At 34.9% G+C, this 25,248-nt stretch overlaps 1 protein-coding gene across 1 annotated transcript in view; it reads left to right on the top strand.

Annotated features, from left to right (window-relative positions):
- Hcn1 (hyperpolarization activated cyclic nucleotide gated potassium channel 1) overlaps positions 1-25,248 on the top strand; it is a 359,593-nt gene that overhangs the window by 246,779 nt on the left and 87,566 nt on the right. The window contains exon 4 of the mRNA XM_041646700.1: positions 21,435-21,653. Within this exon, the coding sequence (XP_041502634.1) occupies positions 21,435-21,653 (219 nt within the window). The remainder of the gene's footprint in view (positions 1-21,434; positions 21,654-25,248) is intronic.

The following is a 25,248-nucleotide window of genomic DNA, read 5'->3' as shown; positions in this document are numbered from 1 at the left end:
TTTTATTGAATTTATTAATCATTTAACCACACATTATATTTCCAATGATAAAATAAGACAAGCCAAGATCATTTCAAAACCACTGCAGTCTGATGGCAACACTGGTAGAATACTTGGTAGAGTTTTAGTTGGAATCTGTCATTTACTTTCAATTTTATGCCATTTAATTCCCCCCATAAAGAATATCAACTAAAATGATCCTCATGTTCGCTATATTTTGTGTTTATTGCCCTCATGCCCATCTGATGACACTGTTGGAGTCAAGTGTGAATATTTTGAAACATGACAACATTTGAAAGCTGACCTAAGTCTTATGTACAGACATATCAATTATTGATCCTCCAGAGACTTTACATTTCATGTTAGTGTCTTGAAAGAAAAAGAATCAGTCAAGATAATTTTACTCCTTTAATAACAAGTTATGGAAGAGAAAATCAAGACTTATCATTTGTCTTATTCTCCAATTGGAGAGTTGGTACTCAGTTAACTCCCCAAGTCATATTGCTGTTTGATGTGGAAGTGATTTCTTATTAATAAAGAAACTGCCTAGACCCATTTTATAGGCCAACCCTTAATTTTCAATATAACTTGAGGCAGCATGTTGGTTGGTCATAAGGGATCTCATTAAGCTACATTTCTTCTAGACCAGCCCGGGATGCATAGATGCATAAACTCAAACAGAAATATATAGATGATGTTATTAACTCAGGACTGTAGTACTTAAAGAAATGTGAAGATAAAATACTATTGAATCATTGGAACAATTAAATCATTTTAGAAGTAGCTTGGGAAAACCATGAACGTTATACACAAGAGAAATTATTGAACATTTACTTCCTTCCCTGACTGCACCTTCTGGGCTAAGAAATGCATGCTGTTAAGCACTCACAGCTGTGCCTGGAAGCCACAATGCTATTTCCTTCCTACTGAGGAACTAAGACATGATATATTTGTGATCTGTGTATCTCTTAATGAAAATTTCCAAAGCATCAAATTTAGAACTCTATCTTATTAAGGTGCTACGGCTCAGTTTTCTACAAGAGTTGTATTAAGTGTATGATTGCTTCAGGAAATGCTGATGGTTGTACCTTGTTCCCAAAGAGGAGGATTTTGGCTGTAGTTACAATAGAATTGGAAGCAAATAATTCCATAGGAGGATTGAAAGACCCTTTACTTCTGAGATCCTTTGAAAAGATTCCTGAGAACCAATGCCTAATCAATAAGTGATATAAGTTGAGTTGTCTTACATCTTCTTGTTGCCTTTTTTACCATCAGAACTTCTGTGAAGTTACCTTCTCTGAACATTATTCTTTCTTTAAGTAAAAAATGCTACTTTGCTTCTTTGATAAGACAACAGCTAGAGCATCCTCATTATGACTTTTTCCAAAGGACTAGCTCGGCATTCAGTGGCCAGCAGGTTCACGCTATTTTTTTTCAGGTTATTAATAGGTCAAATGGAACATTTGCCCATGCATTTTTGTTCTGATATTTGAGAATCTAAAGGAACTCATTGACAATAGGAATTATGCATAAATCACCATTTTACCAGCCTTGTATGCTTGTAGAATCAGAAGCAATGCATTTTTTTTAAGAAAACAGATTTTGTTTTAAGTATTGTTCTTTCTGTACGTATTTGCTACATGCTTCCAGATGGGTCTTCATGTGCATTCAGCATTCAAGGGTGTACCTGAGAAGCTATTTGAACTTTTAAATTTTTGTAAGAAATTTCTCTTTCTCTCTCTCCCCCTCTCCTTTCTTCTTTCCTTCTCCTTCCTACTTTTCATTTCTCTCTCTGATAAACACACAGACACGTACTCCTGCGTGCGTGTGCACATATATACACACAAACATAGACACACATGCACAAGAAAGAGTTGGAAAGGAGAGTGCTTTCCTGACATGATTCCATTAATGTAACAGGATGTATTTTGCCTTTTATACTATTTGGTGTTTAAATTTTTTCTGAAATTGTTCATGCGATCAAAGATTCTATAAATCATAAAACATGCATTTTTATAAGGCTTACGTGGACTTAGGTGTCAAAACAGATCATTCTCTGAGGAATGCTGAAACAGAAGCCTTACCTACTAAGAACACACAGAACATGTTGAGTCGTATCACAGGATAAGAGTTTTAAACTAGGGTTAAGCTTCTAAAAATAGCTAAGTGCTCAATCCTTTCTGTCTTCTCTCGCCGCCTTCCACAGCAGAGCATTCCCTTGGCTAATCTTTTTTATTTTAATTTTTTTATTGAGAAAAAGAAAAAAAACGTTTCCGCCTCCTCCCAGTCTCCCATTTCCCTCCCCCTCCTCCCACCCTTCTCCCCCTCCCCCCACTCCTCTCCCCCTCCCTCTCCAGTCCAAAGTGCTGTCAGGGTTCCCTGCCCTGTGGAAAGTCCAAGGTCCTCCCCACTCCGTCCATGTCTAGGAAGGTGAACATCCAAGCTGGCTAGGCTCCCACAAAGCCGGAACATGAAGTAGGATCAAAACCCAGTGCCAGTGTCCTTGGCTTCTCATCAGCCCTCATTGTTCGCCATGTTCAGAGAGTCGGTCACAGTCCAGCTGGCCTTGGTGAGCTCCCAATAGATCTGCCCCACTGTCTCAGTGGGTGGGTGTACCCCTCGTGGTCCTGACTTCCTTGCACATGTTCTCCCTCCTTCTGCTCCTCATTGGGACCTTGGGAGCTCAGTCCGGTGCCCTTGGCTAATCTTTTAGATTGCTTAAGCAGTGCCACCGGGAAATTACTTGTTGCTAAAGTCCTTGTCTGCGTGTATGCCAGTTAAGGGGAGTCCTTGGAAAGTTAGTAATTTATATTGTTGGTGATTTAAGTAATTTTTACTCAGATGTTAGAATGATCCCTTAAAAATATTTTTACCCAAACAATTGTAACTCTAATTCATCTTTAATCTTAAGACTGAAATGATTTTGGCATAAGGGAAAAGTTTCCACACAATTTTCAATGTTATTAAATACCAATCTCAGGATATTAATGCTAAGAAGTGATCTCATTATGGCAACAGTAGATACTACAGATAATAGTGAGCAACATATTCTTTCACCTGAGTACCTCTTAAAAATAATTTGCCTTGGACTACCATTGTCAGAAAGTAATCATTTATGTAGATCATGGTTTGATTGTCTTCTTTAATAACCATATATGAACAAGAAACAAGACAGCAATTAAGGTGCAGCCTAAAAGGTATGTGCCTGTAGCCAGTAAGATGAGATACATAGGAGAGATATTATCGTTATAGTGAAGGCATGGGCAAGTCATTCGGCACAGAATTGTAAACACAGAATTGTGTAAACACGGGATTGCCCATATCCTATATAATTTAAACTTTATATAAATGTATTGGAAAAATGTTGGATCAGTATTTTTTTCATTTTCAGTGTCATTTCTTAGCTATGGTTGAATGATCAAAGCCCACAAGAAAATCCAGGCAGAAAATGAAAAAGGGAATTTTGTGACAAACTGTCAAGTCACAAGGATATATTAAAAGTTAGAGAAAATTGTACCATTTCTGAGGCTGAGTTTCAGAACTAGTAACAGGTAAAAGTATATTTTTATAGTTACAAAAGGAAAAAATATATAAAAATATAAAAATATGTGTATATGACTAATTTTAAGTATGTTTATTCTCTCATATAAAATTGTGTTGCAGAATGTTACTTTAACTATGCAAAGATGTGTTACATTTGTTTATACCACATTTGTTTTTATGATGTAGAAATGTATTGTTTGCCTATCTAAGGCACCTGCTTGTTTTGATAAAAAATGAATGGCAAATAACTAGGCAATAGAGGTATAGATGGGGCTGGCAAGCAGGGACAATAGTAGGAGAAGAGAGAAGAGAACGAGGAAGAAAGAGAGGGAGACACTCATCAGACAGACATGGAGTAGGCCATACAGAATGAAAGAAAGAAAATCCCCAGGGCAAAACATAGATGAAGAGAAAGGGGTTAAAATAAGTTATAAGAGCTAGCAGAACAGGCGTAAGGTAGGTCCGAGCATTCATAATAACTCTCTGTGTCATGTTTTGGAAGCTGTTTGGTGGCCCCGAAAAAAAGCCTGCTACAAAATTGTTTATGCTATGGTTTGTTTTCTATGCCATGCTCATGTCCCGAATGGGATTTTAATAATTTCTCATGACATGCATTTGTGAAGAGGTCAGAATTGAGCACAACAGCAGAAAGTACTAACATATGCATATGGATTAAAATCAATCACACAAATGCACATATGTAATCAGTAAATTTAGCCTTTCCCTTGTAGAACTATATTACTTGGGAGATAGAAAGCTTATGGTTACTTGTCCTTAAATCTACAGGCTTTGTTTGTGTCAATCTTTTATAGTTTCTCCCTTTTAATTTGCATAAAAATTCAAACTATCCCCCTGTCATGAGGTCTAACACGTAAAAGGACTAGTCTTTAAATTATCTAGAAATGCCATCTAATGATTTGTTTCTGCATGTGGTAACATATTTATATTAACAAAATATACCTTTATTATATTTCATGGTATAACAATTGAAAATTTTTATCAGAGTACTGACCTAATGCTTAATTACTCTGATTCATTTGTATATTAGGCATGAGCATTGTTTATTAAAAAATAAAATTTGAGTCTACAGGTAGAATTGTTCACCTAGGTATGGTGGCCCATTACTGCAATCCCAGTACCCAAGAGGCTGAGCCATTAGGATGAGTTCAATACCAGATTCACTTACATAGTGTGTTCCAGGTCAGAGAGCTCAAACAAGAATTTGACACCCCAGAACAAAAAAAATTCACAGAACAATTGTGGCTCTTTGGTTTTATTTTGCTTATTTCCTTTTGGAGTTCATTATGATCAACATGTACAAACATCATAGAGGTGGTGGATTTAAACCATTCAATATTTCCACCCCAACATATACTAATTTGAGAGCCAGAATCATAAAACTACTTGTCTTTAAAATTAAATAAATAAATAAAATTGATTTGCTTAATTTTATATCATTAAATTAAAAACGCTTAGTGGCTTATAGGTAGAGATGCTTGCCACTAAGTTTGACAAGCTGAGTTTGATTCCCAGGATGAGCAGAATGGAAGTGGAGAACTGGCTCCTCCAAGTTGTCCTCTGACCTCCTTATGTGTTTGCCACGGCATGAAAATATGCATAAACACATACTATATATAAATATAATTTATATATATATACACATATATATGCACAGTTAGTTTTATATACAATGTTCCTATGTCTCATGACCTGTTGCTTACATTATTTTAACTTCAGCTCATGGACTGATGCCTACAGACTCTCTGGGAACCTGCATTTACATACAAAATACCATTTGCAGACCCACAATATAGACATAAATTTTAAAATTATTTTAAGAATCTTTGAAATTGAACACTTTATGTGATACCTTTGCTCATTTTACTTTATTCCAGTTTGAGAAAAGCACACAGTATCAAGTACTGTTTCAGACTGACAGCTTCCTTTTCCTTTAGCACTCCATTGATGTGGGAGTCCCCTCTGTAGGCTGTGAAGGTGTTTTATTACCATCAGTTAATAAAGAAGTTGCTTTGGGCCTGTGATAGGGCAGACTAGAGAAAGGCAAAGGAGAAAAGTAGGCAGAGTCGAGGAGATGCTGTGTAGCCTCTGAAGAACAAAGATACCAGCTGCCCTTCCTGGAATATTACCAGTAAACCACAGGACTCGTTGTAAAATATGTAATAATAGGAATGGGTTTATTTTAGATGTGAGAGTTAGCTCAAAATATATATAAGATATTGGCAAGTAGTATTGTAATTAATATAGTTTCTGTGTGATTTTTGGGTCTGAGCTGCTGGGAAATGAACATGCAGTCTCTACCTACATTCCATAATCTGTAGGTTGGAGCCTGAGAACAAAATGTCCTTCAAGACAAGGAATTTGTTTTCTTTTCTTAAGGTTTTCTCTGTGTAGCCCTGGCTGTCCTCGAACTCACTCTGTGGACCAGGCTGGCCTCCAACTAAGAACTCAGAGATCTACCTTCCTCTGCTTCTGTAGTGCTAGAATTAAAGGCATGCTCACCACCAAGCAACTAAGAATTTTTTATAACAGAATAAGATTTCTTATCTAAGCATTAGGGACAAGTGGCAATAAGGAGAATCCAATGAGATATGTAGCCCAATAAAAAATATGAAATTAAAGTATGCTTTTTACAGTCAAACTATCTTGAAAAACTTTTTTAGATTTTTTTTTAAATTTTATTATTATGAGCATCATGCCTGAAATTGTCATGTTCACCATGAAAGTATGACTGGTGCCCATAAAGACCAGGTCATGGCATCAGATCCCCTAGAACTGGAACAACTAGAATGGCTGTGAGCAAACATGTGGATTTGGGGATCAAATTTAGGTTCTCTGCAGGTTCACCAGGTGCTCTCAACCTCTGAGTTATCTTTCCAACATCTAGCCGCAATGTCTTGACTAGCAGTGATCATCAAGGACTTTTTCCTGGGATGAGATTTTCTGACGTAAACCTCAGAAATGATTGCTCTGAATTTCATTTAAGAGTATTAGAAGCTCCCTACTGTAGGGTATATTTAAACAGGAATTCAAAGGAGTTTCTGTGATATAGTGATGATCTCACAGTGAATCAAAATTGGGCTGGTGATTCGGCACAGAGGGTGAAGACATTTGTTAGGTAGGCCTATCAATGAAATGAATGAGTCTGATCTTTGGAACCATTGTGAAAATGGAAGGAGATGATGGATTCCACAAGCTGTCCTTAGAACTTCACATGTGTGCATGTATGCTCTACACAATAATAACATTAATTTTAAATTCATGAAAACCATGCAATATAATCCTATTAATAAAAATAATTCTTCAATTATTATTATGCAATGGTTCAGACGTAACTTCTTTTGAAATGTCACAATTGGGTGATTTTGACAAAATTTCTTAATTTCTATAAGGTTTACCTTCTTAACTTAGCTATAACAACTACTCAGACTTCATTCATTTTAAGAGAAACAATAAGGTGTTCTAGAGCATTGCAAGAATAAATGTATCTTCCATTATGAATTCTTATATATGTATATACATATGTATACAGATAAAATATATTTATGAATATTTGTATGTATAATATATTTGCTTCAATTTACATGTAGAAAGAAGTAGGTCACAAAAATATTTTTATTTTCTGGAAAGATAATTATGATAAAATAATCATTATAAATGATTAAAACTAATTCTTGATCTTGAAACAGTTTTATAAGTAGGATTATTGAATTTTTAGTATAAAATTTGGGTTAATGGACAAACCACACTTTGATATGCTTTAAGTTTTCCTAAGATAATGTACAACATTAAAGCAAAAATGACAAAAATATCCATGATCTTAAGCATCATTAATTTTTAATTTGTAAATCTAGCTACTGTAAATTTTGCATTTTATCATTATTATTGAAAGCAGAAAAAGCACACAAAGAACTCAAGGGATTAATTGACCAAGAAACAAGAGAAAAACAAGCTCCCACACTCACTTTTTTTTTTTTTTACTGAGAAATAATCTTGCAATGAAACCCTAGCTGACCTGGTAATCATTATGTGTTGTAAGCTATCCTGATACTAATGGCAATCCACCTGCCTCAGTCAGATAAGTGCTAGGATATAGACACATGCCACCAAACAATTCCGAAAACAAACTTTTAAAGAAGTTCTTAAGCTGTTTTATTAAAAACCTCCCTCAACAATTAATAGCTGGATTCACTTTAGTAAACAATAAAATTATGCCAGCTCTGTTTTAAAGTATATTTTTAGGGTACAGGAGCATTAGTTTTCGTAGAAATAAACTCTTTGAAGTTTTCCATATCATGAAAAAACAGAAAATAGATAAAAATAGATTAGAGTGTGTGGCCTGGCTAGGGATTTTAATTTATGATATTTTTAAATCAAGTAAATTAATATTTAGTATCTTATATGCTTACTGTTCATACATTATATTCCCTCCCCCCTTCTCCCTTCAATGTTCACATGCCAAGCAACTCCTTTTCAAATTGATGGTCTCTTTTGCTTTTATACATATGTATGTATGTATGTATATATATATATATATGTGTGTGTGTGTGTGTGTTTGTGTATGTGTGTATATGTATATAATATAACTTGTTGATATATGTATCTTTTTTATTCTAGTTAGTGTTGCTCATATGTATATAGTTTAGAGCTGACCACTTAGTTTTGGAAACCCAGTGAGTGGGTTCATTCCCAGGGAGAATTAATTCTTCCTGTTTCAGCAATCATTAATTTCTTGTAGCTACTAAGCAGAGGCGGATCCCCATGATATTTCCCCCCATTCACGTTGGCACGTCAACAGGTGTGAGTTTTCCAGTTCTTGTTTAGGTAACCATATTGCCTAAACAATATAATTTTATGTGTGCACCTTTCCTGTTGAGTATAAAAGATACAGTCTCACAGCAGGCTCCCTTGCCTCTTCTGTCTCTTAAGGTCTTCTTTTCAGAAATGTTCTTTGTATTCTGAATACAACCCTCACACCCACATATGAGTTTAGCTTTCACCCCTCATTTAAGAAGTTTCTTAGCCAGGCGGTGGTGGTGCACACCTTTAATCCCAGCACTTGGAAGGCAGAGGCAGGCGGATCTCTGTGAGTTCTAGGCCAGCGTGGTCTACACGAACTAGTTCCAGGATAGCCTCCAAAGCTAAGAGAAATCCTGTCTTAAAAAATCAAAGAAGAAGAAGAAGTTTCTTTCTGTGGTATACAGAGATCATTACAGAAAGCTACAACTGGTCAAAATGAATAGAACAGCTGACTGCGCAGTACAGAGTTATTATTGATAAACCGATAAGAACAAAGCCCTAAAATGACTTGACATTACTCTTTATGGAAATAATAATTTAGTTATATAAGAACAGGTTTCTATATCATTAAGTCTTATTGATCCTCCCAAAATACAAAGAATTGACACAGGAAATTCGAATATTTCTAAGTAGTTCATAGAATTAACATATATATGTGTTATATGTATATATATATATATATGTGTGTGTGTGTGTGTATATATATATTAGCTTTCTAACTGAAAACTATGCAATTATGCATTTGGTTTCATTAAAAGTGTTATTATTAAAATGGTAACTAAGTTATTTTGAGATTTTGAAGCAAAACAATTTTAAAATAGGGGATGTTGTTCTCAGAAATGCAAAGACAAATTAGAGGAAGTATTATTTCCTTTGATGATTTTCATTTTGACTTTATAGCCAACATGGCCAATTGTGGTCCTGCAGTTTCACTGGAAGTGAAACTAATTAAACACACATGGTTCTAACTGAAGACCACTGCCAATCAAGTTGATCACTTTTAAGTGGATCTCACTCTCTAGTGATGTACTCACAGTAAAAGGTTACAAATGAACTTTCCATCCAAGGTGACATTGTGTAGTGGGATTATTGGTTGTTTTTATTTGTCACAAATATGTAAGTCTAATGATTCTAGAGAAATACTAACTAACCAAGGAATTAGGTTTACATCAGACGACAGCTAGAATTCAATTTCTGTCACTACTCATTGCTAAATTGCAGTCTTAAAGTAAATTCATTTCTGTCCCCCACTCCCACTAGCACTGTGAAACTGAAGAGGACGAGACATTTGCTGCCTTGACTATATTCACAGGTATTTAGAGAGTAAAATGATGACATATTCAAATGAACATGTCCTCGTAGGAACTGGCAGCCTGCTATGCTTCACTGCTTGTCACTCTCTGGAAAAATATGCTCTGTTCTGTGTCTTGTCCTAAGAATTCCCTCATGCAACTGTCTGCCGTCTATCTCTCTCAGAGGTAGAATGACACATTTCTTCAATGAGTGGAGACATAGATTGAATGTACTGATCAAAATGCCTTAGGCTTGCTCACTGAGCTCACGCCATACCTTGCTTCTTAATTCCATCACAATCAATCTCCAGATTCTTGGTTCGTCTCTCTCTGTGAGCTATATTTCAGATCTCCTGAGATTTGATTTTCTTAGCATATTTATATTGATAATGTTTACAAGTTATAAATACAATTAATTCAGGTATTTAATAAAGGTATATGCTGCCCTTTATAGAAATGAACTTGCAGTTTCTGTGAAAGCTGACAGGCTGGAAATTTTGTTTGATGTGCTTAGACTAAAGTAGCTGAATTTGAATTAGAATGATGTATGTCATAAGGTCTAGAACATTCTATAAGCATTCACATTCTTTTCATTGTATTTTATATTGTCCCAGTTTAGCAAAAATTTAGAGAATCCTCAGAAAATGCCTAGAAAATATTCTGTGTTCAAATCAGATAGATCGAAATATATTGCTTCTGTGTGAAAATTCTCAGGCGGAATTAGCAAACACACACGTATATTTTTACTGTATATGTATCTATAATATATTTTATACTCGAGAGAGAGAAAGAGAGAGAGAGAGAAAGAGAGAGAGAGAGAAAGAGTTTCTGTTTTTGGTACTTGAGATAGAACAAAGGGCCTCAGGCATACTCCTAAATGCTCTACAGCTGAGTGATGTTTCAGCCCACAGATTATCATCAATGTAATAATTCACTGATAGATTAATAAACAAGTAAAACACCTTAAACAATACAAAGTATATCTGTAAGAAACATTATTGAAAAAATTTTACTAAAATATAGATAAAGCAACCTGATTAAATTAAAAGTAAACCATTTGTTTACTTTCATTTGAATTCAAATTATATGTAACCTCGAAATACTTGCAAATTATATGTAACTTACAGATACATATGGTCTCCTGTTACATTATTATCAATATAGGCTAAAATTTAGTGAAGTGATATTTAAATATTAGAAAGATAAAATATATAATAACATTAATAATTTTTGTACGAAATCATATTCCTGGATTTTAACTCAGTCTTGGTTTCTAGGTATTCTTTGTTTAGGTACTCTTTGTTTCATTTTAGTCTACCAATGATTTTGATATTTATTCTAATTATTTTTATTTTAACCTTAATATTTTGTCTAAAATTATAATTGCAGTTTCTCTATAAAATCAAGGAGAGCAGAGTTTGAAAATTATAGTTGTTCTGTAGCACTAAACGACATGGATTCTGTTATTATTTCTTGGACTGGCACAATATCTCAGTGGACAAAGGTATTTGACAAATCTAAAAATCTGAATTCAATGTACAGTGTATATATAGTGGAAGAAAACAACTTGCTTCTACAAGTTGTCCTCTGACCTTGAATTTCTCATGTCTGCTACTACATATACTCATACGCACATATAAAAACAAAGAAAAATTTATGTTAAAATTATAATTCTATATTATTTCTTCCACTTACTAATTTGTGTTCCAAATAGGCCATTTTTGTTCCTTGCTCTTTATTAATTATTTGTCAAGTAATGGTAAGAACACATTTGGCAAGAACAATCACAAAAGCCTTTAATATCAGAACTCTAGAGTTTGCACAAAACTGGCCAAGTTTTTAATCCCAGCACTCAGGAGGCAGAGTTAAGTGAACACCTGTAAATTAGATGCCAGTCTTGTCTACATAGTGAGTCCCAGTATAGCAAGGGTAGATAGAGAAAACTTGTTTCAAAAACAAACAAATAAACAACAACAAAACAAACTAAAAAACAGAGAAGGAGATTCATGAATTCAAGGGTGGTTTAGACTACATAGTGAATTCAACGACATTTGAACTTCAGATTTAGATCCAGACCTAGTTACTTTTCTTTAACTATAGTAAGACCCCACAATAAAAGTAACTAATAAAGGAAAGTATTCTTTTTTATTAAAGATAGATTCCTTTCTCATGCAGTATATGCTGTTTATATTTTCTCCTAACTTTAGCCTTCCAAATATTTTCTTCCCTCCCCTCTCCTCTAGATCAACCCCCCCTTTTTATCTCTTTAGAAAAGAGCAGTCTTCTAAGAGATAACAACCAAAGAACAAATATGACAAATAAATAAGAGGGAGCAAAAGCTATCATATCAAATTTGGACATGGAAACATAAGAGGAAGAATAAAGACCTGAGAGCAGATACAATAGTTAGAAACCCACTTATTTTCAGTCACAAGTCCCACAAATCATCAAGCTAATAGCTATAATGCAGAGAACTTGTTGCAGATCCCTGTAGGCCCTGTGCTTGCTGCTTCCATCTGAGAGCTCACATGTGTCTTGCTCCCTTGATACAGAATGCCTTGTTCTCCTAGTGTATTCTGTCTCCCATGGTTCTTTTTTTTTGTGGTTGGAATCTGCTGCAATTTTACTGAATTCATGTTTTCATTATATAGTATTCAAACAAAGAACAAATCAGAAGGTCATGTATCATTCTTTGGCATAGTATGAAAGCCTGTTTTAGTCACATCAGTGCTTTATAAGAAAAGCATATTATCAGGGACATAAAACATCCTTAGATGAGGAAATCTTGTCCTTGGAAATGTGAACCTCAGACAAGTGGTTTCATCTTATGAATAGAAAGTTTCTGTCTCATTATTGCTATCATGGCCCTTCCTCTTTTAACCCTTTCTTTATCTCATCTAGTGAACAAATATGACTAACAGCTCTCTGTACCTGCTGAAATATACTTTTTTGTATCTTCTTATGCAGTAGACATCATGGGGGTTGGGATCTAGCATAAAATTCAGAGTATAACATAACACTATTTGTCCACCAACATTAACCCATCTATTCCCTTGCTCATCATACACCCCGTGTATGACAAGGGTTCTGCTGTAGTCTTGTACATTCCCATACTGTGCTTCCTTATCCCAGAGCTGTTTCTGAAGAGATAATCCTTGTCTTGTAGATATATAGAATATCATTATTAAAAGAGATTGTGTAAAGCCCACATCTCGCGTAACCAGCTAATCGAGAAACTTGTCTATGCCTCAGCAGTGGCCAATACCAGTCCATCTGCCATTGACCTCCAGAAAGCCTAGTCACATAGGACACGTAGCTCCCATTCAGCATAATGATGTACGCTATGTCACACAGATGACACTGGAGTTGGTGTGGCAGGAATGCCCACAAAGGAAGAGGGGACAAAAAGTCCTGGGATTAGCGAATCCGATGATTGAAAAGGACAGGGTTTGAAGCCTCTCCTTGAACCTTGAGTAACTCTAAAAGTGGAGGAGCAACCTGTTGATTTCCTAGTGGACACTGGTACTCACCATTTAGTATTTAAAACCCCAGTGGGACCTCTGTCAGACAAACAAACATGGGTTCAAGGGGATACAAGGATGGCTCTGCAACCATGGACCACAAAACAGACTATGAGACTGGGAAGAAAAAAAGTTACACATTCCTTCATAGTTATGCTTGAATGCCTTTCTCCCTCCTGGAAAGAGACTTGTTGGCTAAGATAGAAGCCCAAATTTATTTCACTGGGAAGGGGGTGACAATCTCCCCACAGCCCACTTGCACTCTTCCTTCCTCCTCTGCCTTAAAATTCCCTGAGCTCCGATTGGGGAAATTTGATGGAGACCTCATATTTAGACTCATTCTCCATGTAATGTCTGGATGCTGGTCTCTGCATCTTTTCCCATCTACTGAGAAAGGAAGCTTCTCTGCTGATGACTAACTAAGGTTTTGGTATCTGAGTATAGTAGAACATCATTATGAGTCATTTTGTTGAAGTTTCTTAGGCCAGTAGTCCTGTGAGTGAGAATGAGTGGGTCTCTGACTCTTGTGCCTGCTCATGGGACTCTTTTACTTCTGTTAGGTTTCCATGGCCAACTTTGGCATGGTAATTTTTGCTTCATCTTATTATATTTTCTTTGTTAGTTTTTGTTGTGATCTCATAGAAGTCTGTTCTTTTCTAAAGAGAGACAGAAAAAGAGTGAATCCAGAGGAGTAGATGGGGAGGAACTGGGAGGAGTATGGGGAGGGGAAACTATAATCAGGACACATTGCATTAGAAAAAAATCTATTTTCAATAAAAAGGAAAAATCAAATAAAAAAACAAAATAAAAAATATATTCAATTAATCTTTCCATATCTACCATTGCCCTCTGGGTCATCTACTTGTCTCTTTAAAAGCCTCATTCTCTATGTTCATCCTTTTTCTAATTTGTGGCCAGATAATTATTTTTGTTCTTTTTGGGGACTGACTTTTAATCAGCCTTCCATGAGAATACTGGAGTATATTTCTATAGCAAATTGTCTTAATTCAGCTGACAAATTCAGAGGTACTATTACTAACTGTCTCCAGTGTTTTGGGTCTCTATTAAAGAAAACCTCATGAGGGAGTTCGGCTAAGCAAAACTCTTCATTTAATGGCCAAGTAACAGAAGAAAAAGGAGAGGGAGTCATGGTCCAACAAACCCCTTAAAACAAACCCCAATCCCCTCAGGTCTCCTAATAAGAGACAAGGTTCCATTCATCTGTATGCATGTTAACTGTAAGCATTCTGTCACTGTTCTCAATCATACTGTCTCCTAAATACCAGTTTTGCTCTACAGCCACCATTGAGTATCCATGTTTTTACCAGTTTACTCATGTTCTTAATAAGACCATTACAGAGCTGCTCACCTTAACTTCTGCATGGGATTGAAATAGTGTGCTTTCCTTGAGTATATAATAAAATAAATTTTAATGCCGCTGAAATTGACATTATAGTTCTAACACAGACATACTCAAATCTGTAAAAGAATACACAGAGGCTGGAAAACTGAAACATCATATATTAAGAAAATAAACAGGACAATTTTTAGTTAACTTTTTAATCAACATACAAAATTAATAATGCATATATTATGTTCTGCATAATGTTTAAACCAATGTGATCCTATTTACCTCCCCAATTTTATTTTATAATTAAAAATATTTCAAATCCTTTCTAGCATCTATAAACCTACAGTGCATTGTTCTACTGCACATGAGCACACCACAGTGCCTCGATTCTATTTAGTAATAACCTACTACTCATCAATCACCTTCCCTCTGACCCTCCCTACCAGGACTAGCCTACTACATGCTACTCTCAACTTCCATAAAAACAGCGTTTTTAGTTCTCATTCATGAGTGAGATTATGCAATGCCTGTCTTTGTGCTTCTGACTTTTTCACTTACTGTATTTTCCAGACACTGTCATTGATTTCACAAATGACAAGATATCAGTCTTGTCTCATTGATGAATAATATACATATTTCTGCTACATTTTCCTCATTTGTCAGGTTATGTACATTGTATATTGTGGCAACTGTGCATTATGCCACAGGGATAAAAATGTATTAATGCTCTTCATGCTTAGTTTATTGCCATTAATGTATAATCAGGAGATTGACAGATCACATGTTAAATCTAATTTTACATTTTGGAGAGCTCTCCATGCTTTTTTCCAAACTGACTATAATGCTCTGAAGTCCCATCAATTGTATGCAAAGTTTCCCTACATTAAGATGATACACTTCAAAGAAGTTTGTTGTTTAAAAATGATGAAAAAAGGGTGTCATCATTGAACTTAAAGTTCAATTGAAAAAAGTAAATCACCATCCACATACTTTCCATAGTCAGGAAAATGTAGGAAAAATAAGTAAGTTTCAAGGTGTATTTCTATGCCTTATTTAGAAGCAACGTTGCTGCTTTTAATCATTCTGATAAATAAATTGAAAAATCAAATTGAAAGAAGACTTTTTGAATCAACAAACATACTTCCTCAGAATCTGTTCGACAGAAAATATATGGAGAGACAAAGTTCTTGTTGTAGAGTATCCTATAGTAGCAAAATCTAGAAAACAGGAGAAAGTGGGTGAATTGACTCTTCCATGAACAACGATGGACTGGCGTACAGTTATGTGATTAGCAGGTCATTCAGAAGGAGTTTTGTGTGATACAAATATAATGCGTGTGTGTGTGTGTGTGTGTGATCTATTCTTGTACAGAATAAGTGCTGACTTATATTGTATGTGCATGTGTGTGTGTATGTGTGTGAAGGTTTATATGAGCATGGGAAAAGGTACAGAGAGCTGCATAATTAAATTTCTGGGAAATAAAAATGAGGAGAAAGTGAAGACATGTAGAAAATACAGTGAATAGAAAAGTTAAATGTATTTGATGAGTAAGAAACTTCATAGGATATACATTTAATTCTACACATTTGTGTGTGTATATATGTTGCTGTTTGTTGGGAACTAAATGTTCAAAGACACATTTCAACAGGTGAGTTTGACTGCTCTCTTGAATGCATTATCCTAAAAAGTAGACATGACAGTGTGGTGGTACACAACCTTAATTCTAACATTAGGAGACAGACACAGATGGTACTCCATGATTTTAGGTCAGCCTTGTCTACACAGAAAATTCCAGGACATTCAGGGCTACACACACACACACACACACACACACACACACACACACACACAAATAATATAAAGAGAAGAAGAAAAAGATTTAGTTTTTCCTTTCCACCATTCTACATTGCCTCCCAAGAAAGCCGAGAAATACAGGGTTACACAGAAACAAGCCTTTCTCAAAACAAAATAAAAACAACACAAACAAACAAATAAAAAAACAACAACAAAAACAAAACTAGAAGTGACCTTTGGCTGGGAACTTCCTTGGACATTTTAATTTCCCCCTTCTGTCTATATATATATATAGACCAGTGCCTTATGAAGTGTGGCGGAAGTAGTACTGTGCATGACATTCAATATTCATCTACAAAATTTAGAGATTCTCGATCATATTCATTGGAAAGAAAGCTGTTTAATGCCCATGTTGAATCATACGGTTTTTAAAGGTTCACTGGTATAAGAGCACCAAGACAGAGCTCCTGCCCTGGGGTGTGAACACATACAAGTACATGTGATTGTTGATACCCAGGGGCAATGCTACGGGTTAATGACTGAAGCTGTGTATGAACATAAAAGAGGTTTAAGCCTTGTGAGACAAACGAATGTGTCTTAGTTGCTATTTGAATAGAACACCTAGATAAAAGCCTTTGCTTTTTTGGTAGTGTGGTCTATAATAAATTCACTTTTGGTTTATTGGTAAAACTGGAATTTTATGAATACAATTAATTTTAAAAGAAAGGGCATATTCAAGACTTTCACAGAATATATTGTTTTGTTCTTTGAATATGTGCTTCTTGTTCTTGGAATATCTCTTTCTTGCTTGTGAAATATGTACAATTTGAGAACATCTTCTTGACGTAATGTACAAATTCTCCTGTATGAAGAAATATACAGAATATTTCTACATAGAAAAAAATGTATGCATGTACAATATACTATCAGCAGAGGATAACCAAAAAATATATAGATAGGTATCTTGTCTTAAATAAGCTTTTTTTTTTAACCCATGCATCTGTAAACTTCTTTGTATGTAACCTCTCAGTGGGATAATTTAATGTCACATCCTGACTTTACTTCGTCAGCAAGAACAAGTCTCACTAAGAACCCTAACTCACATGTCCTTTTGATATTATTGAGCATCTTCTGGGTTAATCTCAAAAGTGGTATTGCTGGGTCTTGAGGTAGATTGTATCCTTATTTTCTCAGAAATTGCCATACTGATTTAGCCAGCTGTACAAGTTTGCACTCACACCAGGAAAGGAGTAGCATTCTCCTTATCCCATCCTCTTTAGCATAATCTGTCATCAGTGCTTTTGATCTTGGACATTCTGAAAATTGTAAGATGCAATATCAGAGCTGTTTGATTTGCATTTCTCTGATGGCTAAGAATGTTGAGCATTTCCTGCAGTGACTTTCAGTCATTTGACATTCATCTGTTGAGAGTTCTCTGTTTCGGTCTGTACACCATTTTTTATTGGATTATTTGTCCTTTCGATCTCAAGTTTCTTGAGTTCTTTGTATATTTTTAACATCAGTCCTCTGTTCTATGTGGGGTTGGTGAAGAACTTTTTCTATCCTATAGGCTGCTGTTTTGTTTTGTTTACCATGTCCTTTGCTTTACAGAAGCTGTTCAGTTTTAGGAGGTATTATTTATTAATTATTGCCCTCAGTTTCTATGCTACTGGAGTTATATTTAAGAAGTGCCCATGCATTCAAGTGTACTTTTCACTTTCTCTTCTATGAGGTTCAGTGGTTGGTTTTATGTTGAGGTCTTTGATTCATTTGTACTTGATAACTATGGATCTATTTGTATGTGCTCAACTATGCTCATAGCAGCATTATTTGTAATCGCCTGAACCTGGAAACAACCTAGATGCCCCTCAGCTGTAGAAGGGATAAGGAAAATTTATTACATTTGCACAATGGAGTACTACACAATGGTAAAAAAATATTGCAATCTTGAACTTTGCAGGAAAATGGACATACCTATAAAAAATATTGAGTGAGGTTACTCAGATCCAGAAAAACAAATATAATATGCACTCACTCATAAGTGACTTTCAGACATAAAGCAAAGAACACCCAACCTACAGCCCACAACCTCAGAGAACCTAAATAACAAAGAGGACCCAAAGATAGACATACATGAATCTACATAGGAAAGGGAAAAAGCCAAGATCTCCTGAGTAAATTGGGAATGTGGGAGTCATGAGAGAGTGTACAAGGGGAGAAGGGAGGAAGGGAAGGTAGTAGAGAAAAATAAATAGCTCAATAAAAACAATAAAAAAATCCCTAACTTTTCGTGCTAAGTGTAGCTGCTTGTTTTATTTTTTAACAAGAACATTGTGCTTCAACACTTCTCTGTGTGGGCTTTTACATCGTGTCCCATTCCATTTTTTTTAAACAAACATATATTTGAATAATTTGAAATCACAACTATTTATTTGTTCAATTTAATTTTAAGTAGCCTTTTCAAATCTTTATATTTAAGGTTAACATTTACAAGAATAATTTTCTGGCTATAAGATATTTAAATTGCCCTCAAACTTAAAAGAACTTGAACTTCATTAATCTATATTACTCTCATCAAAATATTCTCAATAATTTTGTTAAAATTTTTATATTTTTAGTGAAATCTATTGGAATCATATGCTATGTTCTGAGCCTATAGAGCAGCGGCAGTACACACACACACACACACAGAGCAGGTATGGGGTGCTTACAGATGACTGTCAATTGGTGGGGTAGGAAGATGCATATAGACACATGAATCAGCAATGTGGCATCTTAGGTGTTTCCAACATGGCTGAGCCACAAATAGGTCTACGTTATTAGTAGAAACAAAAACAGCACAAACGGAGGCAACAATAGCAACCCCAAGAAAAGCTGCAGGTGCCTATTGCATAGTCCTCATGGTGAAAAGCCTACTTACCCAAAATTCCCAGGATCCCATCTCTACAGAGTCTTCACAAATATTAGATCTCTTATCTATCTTCGATGACAGTGCTGACAGGACTCAGGTAACCATTATAAAAGTAATTGTTTTTTAACCATCACATCTAGAAGTTTTCATGTCTAGTTTTGATTTTGTTTATTTTTGTTTTTTGAGACAGGGTTTCTCTTTTGAAATTTGCTGTAACAGCACCAAACAAATATTTACAAACTTAGAAAAACAAGTTAATTTTAAAAATACCACACTTGATAGAAAATAGCGCTCAATTTTCATATAAAGCTTTAGATGAACAAATTACTGACAAGAAGTGCAATTTTGGTTATACTTTTCCTAAGACTAAATAGAAAATAATAGGATTCATAAACAGACATTTGGAACTGCACAAAATTTCCTGCAACTACCTCTGACTTCTTTCATAACCTTGATAAGTTACAGGAAATGCCAGAGGAAGCATTGAAATGCCATTGCATAGATTAGCATTAAATTCAATGTAAAGCAATAGAATTGATCCCTGTGGTCAACTTGTTCCATGTCTTGAGGGCGCTGATAAATTCATGAGCATACATATGTAATAAAATTTTATGGAAATAAATGAGCAAGTACAAAAATGAGGTCAGTATCCTGTATTTATGTCCATTTCTGGTAATATATTTATGTTTGTTACACTTGGTTTGAAGACAGCCTTACTGAGGAAGCTGAAGGAAGAACACTTGGGCTCCCTGCTTCTTGGCACCTCCGTGAAACTATAACCATTTCAAAATTCAAAAGTCCAATTAAAAATTCCATCTCAGACAAGCTTGGGACTGATTTCTGTGGTTTAAATATTAATAAAAAATATCATTTCGTGTGAATCATCAGCAACAGATGTACCAAAATTTACATTGTAAAGTGATGGATTAAAAATCCATCTTAATGTTCTCACAGCCTAGGAAACATTTTTAATAGCTTCAAGAACAGTTGTATCAACCAAAAACATCTTCTTTTCAAAATTAAAACAAATATCAAGATGTATTTGTGATCTCACATTAGCCAAGAGCAACTGACGTTGCTATAAATGTTATCCTTAATAGTAGAGCTAAAAATTGCATAAATTGTGCTATCCTAAGAAATAATTTTCAGAAGAGCACTGATATAAGTCAATAAAGATTAACATTTTTATGAATAACAATTTTATTGAATAACAATAATTATTCATTGTATTTTATATTACTGTAACACCAATATTATTTTTATAGTTTACACATTTCTGTGTTATTCATATGTTACTATTATCTCATTTTACTAGTAATAAATTTGTGTAAAGGAAAAGTCTTCATATTTTATTACATTTTGTGTTTTTCTTTTGTGTTTGAGTTAATGCCCCACCATTTTTATTTTACAGTTGTCCTCATAAAGAATGTAAGTCCTGACTAGGGGCAGGCAAACTTTGAAAGGCATTTGAATTTGAGATGGTCATGGTGGCACACACTTGTACGCCTAAGAGTATGTCATATAACAATACCCCACTGTCAGAACAACAAAACATACAAACAAGTTGCTTAAAATTTTTGCAAAAGAAAGCATAATTAACAAGCTCTTTTCTTTCAAATTGAGATTGAAATAAAATTTTGACATGATTTCAGATATTTACAAGTCATAATTAAGACCAGCCAGCTTTGGAATATTTTAGAATGCCAACCAAGTTATGTTTGTAATTCCAAAACATTTTTGATTTTTCATTTGTAAATCACAGAAATATTAAAAAGCATTTATATACCAAGTTGCATTCATGAAACTTGAGCTGTATAGTATTGATAAAATTTTTTTAATTGAGATTTACATGCTTAGACCCACCTGCTACTTTTCTCAGCTTGCATATACAATTATGATTCCCTTGTAACATTAACTGATATTCAACATTTATTCTTAAGAGTTATTATGACATATGAACAATTTTCCCAAATGGAATATTACTTAAAAACAATTTAAAGCTGAGAGTTTATGAACTAAAATATTGTTATTTCTGTTTTATCTTGATAGACCAGATTTGAATATCATTGAGTCATTTGCTTTACCATCCAGTAAGAAGTTATGTATACTTGTTTATTTTCTAATGCTTCTGTGGCTACGTTGCACTTATTTTTCCTTTTATTTTCCTGTTGGTTCAGTCCATTTTCTTTTCTTTCATGTTTCAGAATGATTCTTGGGGAAAGCAATATTCCTACGCGCTCTTCAAAGCCATGAGCCACATGCTATGTATCGGCTATGGCGCACAAGCGCCCGTCAGCATGTCCGACCTCTGGATTACCATGCTAAGCATGATCGTTGGGGCCACCTGCTATGCCATGTTTGTTGGCCATGCCACAGCTTTGATTCAGTCTTTGGATTCTTCAAGGAGGCAGTATCAAGAAAAGGTATGTAGCTTTCTTTCTCAAATATTCAAGCAGCTTTTTCATAACAAAATTTAATTGTGTTCAAGCTAACATACCAATATCCCTCTATTGAAACTGTGAGGAGCTTAAATATTTAAGTGCAAGAGAGTCTGTTTTGATATTTTCAGATTCCCACTGAGATAATTTTCCAAGACATTATTTTATTTGTTTTGAATTATATTGATACGTGTGTATGTATATATGTATGTGTGTTTACCTGGTGATGTAACTGAGGTGGTAAAGTAGCCCCAGCGTTAATCCCCAGCATGACAAATGACAGGCATGGAGCAACTGACTTGTCATTTCAACATTTGAGAGTTGGAGTCAGGAAAGTCAGGAAAATCAAGGTGTCATGCTCGGCTATAGAGTAGGGTTGAGGCTAGCCAAGTCTGAACATTTTATATACATACATTCTCATTCCTTAAAATATAATTATATCTCTAAAATGTGTAAAGAAGATATACACAATGTCCCCATGGTTAAGGTTGAGATTCTATATTCTAAGAGTCAAATTTCAATTACTGGACTAATATATTATTAATCCCTCACTAATTCACACTACAAGAAACAGAAGTCTACAGAAAGAGCCAGTGAGCTTTGCCCTTTTTTCTGGCTGCCTTTTTCTCTGTGTTATAATAGCAATTTACATTATAATCCACAGACTTAGCCTACTAAGCACTGACTGCCCTTATTGCTACAAAACTCATCACACTCCCCAGGGCTGTTTGAGTCAGGGTTTCTCAACCCTGTCTGTCCAGGATGTGTAAACCAGACTGGGTTGGAATTCAAAGATCTGCCTACCTCTGCCTCAGCCTCACTGCCTCCTGAGTTCTGGGATTAAAGCCTTGCACCATCCATGCCGGGCAACACTGTCTAGTATTAAAAGTCATGTTTACAGTTGCTAGCTTGTCTTCCTGTGCTCAGTGTGTTCATGGAAGTAGCTGCCATGTTAAACTTCTCCTAAATGAGTAGAAGAAGACAAAACCAAGTTGAGCTATGATTTCCTTACATTTTATTGTATTTTATTGTTTAAAACAATTTCTAAATTTAAATATCTTTTGATCATATTCTTCCCCTCCCTCAAGTCCTTCCAGATCTGCTCCCTTTCCCCTACTTGCCTACCCAACTTTAAATTCTTCCTCTAAAATCAAACAAAAGGTCAATATCATAACAAAACCAAGGAGGAGGGGGACTGTGGAGTCCATAATATGTTGGTCAGCAACTCCTGAACCTGAGACCTGCTCTTGAGTGGTTGAATCCCAAATGTCACTCCATTGAAAAGAACTAATTTTCCCTCTCCCAACAGATACAACTGACAGTTTTTCTGTTTTTTAACTTTTACTCTAGTGGCTAAGTTTTCATTCATTCATTCGTGCATTCATTCATTTGTGTTTTTAAAATAACAAAATAAAGTATAATAAGTTGAAGCAGGACCATCATGCTGAATTTGGACAAGACAAGACAAAAGAAAGAAAAGTGCCCAAGAAATGGCACAAGAAACAGACATTCACTCATTCACAGAATCCCACAAAACCACTCACCTGGAAGCCACCATATAAGCACAGAGGGCTTTGTGTAGACCTGTGTAGACCCTGGGCATGATGGTTCTTTTGCTAGACCAGGAGTATCTGATTTTACCCTAGGTCCTTGTGCTATCTACTCTCAGGTTCTTGGTCACCCAGGCAATACCAGTTTTCCTTTTGCGGGATGTGCCTTAAGTAAAATCAAATAATGGTTGGTTCTCACACAAGCTCTGTGCCATCATCAGCCTAACATATCTTTCAGGTAGTGCACCATTATAGAAGAAGAGTTCCTGGCAGGCTTGGTGTTTGCATTCCCCTTTTGATAGTGTGTAGAGAATCTACCTGTAACCAGGTGTTCACACCTTGACACAGAACATTTCTGGAAGTAATGATATAAAGTAATGATATAAAGTAAGTGTGACCTGTACCAGGTTAGATTCAATTATTCCAAAGAGATGAATGTCACACTAATTGTTGCGATATATACAAAGCCATTGCCATTATAACCCTGTAATGGCAGTAAAAGAACAAAGATGTTTGATTTTGCTCAGATAGAACTACAGTGGCACCAACCAGCATAATCAGCAAGTTGATACTTTGATGATTAAATCATGAGAGGTAAACTGTCAAATTTGCCTTGAGGCTTACTTTTAAGAAAAAAATAAATTGTATAGAACAGTAATCAAAAGACTATATAAAGCCGTTTAGCTGAAAATCCTATTTTAATTGAAATTCAGGCTTATTTTATGGTGATATAAGGCTAGAACATCATATTGTGAAATTTGTTCTTACACCAGTTTTTTCCCTGTTGTTTTCAATGAAAATGTTGACATTTTTATCATTTTCTATGAATATTGCTACATATTTTCTTTTTGTTTTTTTATGTCAATATATTATTTACACATTGTGAAAAATTTTAATTTGTTTCCATATTTGCATGTTTTATTTATATATTTATTAAATATTGTAAATAATATACAATGTGTAAATATATATTTTCTTAAAACAAACCAATATTCATGATTACATTTTCAGAAAGATGAAATTATATGTGTATGTATCTGTGTGTGCATGTATGAGTGTGTATTTGCGTGTGTGTGTGTTTGTGTGCATCCTGAGACAGAGCCTCACTCTGTACAACAGGCTGATCTTAAGTTCACAGCAAACATACTGCCTCAACCTTCTGAGTGCTGTGCAACAATTTTGTTGTACAAAATTAGAATTTGTGGAGTACCACTTTTTCAAGAACAGGGAAGTAAAATATTAAACTTATACCAAGAGACAAAATGTTCAAATTCTTTTTGTGTAATTAATGTAAAGAAGTGTAATTAGTGTAAAAATATCTCAATTTGTAAGTAGACATAAAACCATGTATCAATTATTGAATTGGACAATTTTCTGTAAGCTAATTTTTAACTAGCCAAATTGTATTAATTTATCTGAGTTAACAATAGCCCTGAGTTAGAAAGCTGGGAATCCAAAGCTGCTGTCCTTTGCAACCTATTCAAATCTCACTCTAAAACAACTAACTTACGAAAAAGTAACTAGAGAACTGTTGGTTTATCCAGGGAAGGAAACACTAATTGTGTATCCAGTACCAAATGGTCAGTCCTGAAAACATTATACAGACAGAGCAGGTTTCATTTAGGAATTTATATGTAAATATGTATATAAGATAATATACATATAACAACTATTAATTTAAAAAGTGGCCATGAATTTGAAATAAAGCAAGGAAAGGTATATGAGAGAGTATGGAGAGAGGAAAGGTAAAGTAGAAATGATGTAATTATCTTATAGTCTCAGAATATAAGAAAAAATAAAAGGATATATAATTAAATATATATATAATTATAAGGTGATTATGACTGTGCATATGCTTTTGACAATACGCCCATCGAGGGTGACTTGGGTGAAACATTAGTGCAGGATCAGCTTTTAAAATCTTAAGTCTCCTTTAACCAAATCTCTTTTCCAAATAGCAAACCATTTCTTTCTCTTGAAAATAATCCTAGATTCTCCTCTTCCACAACTTTCACTCTGCCTACTCCCTT

This window comes from Microtus oregoni, unplaced genomic scaffold, assembly GCF_018167655.1.
Source record: "Microtus oregoni isolate MIOR12 unplaced genomic scaffold, Mior012 000141F_ref0000236, whole genome shotgun sequence".
NCBI lineage: Eukaryota > Metazoa > Chordata > Mammalia > Rodentia > Cricetidae > Microtus > Microtus oregoni.
This window is presented reverse-complemented; position numbering and strand designations above follow the sequence as displayed.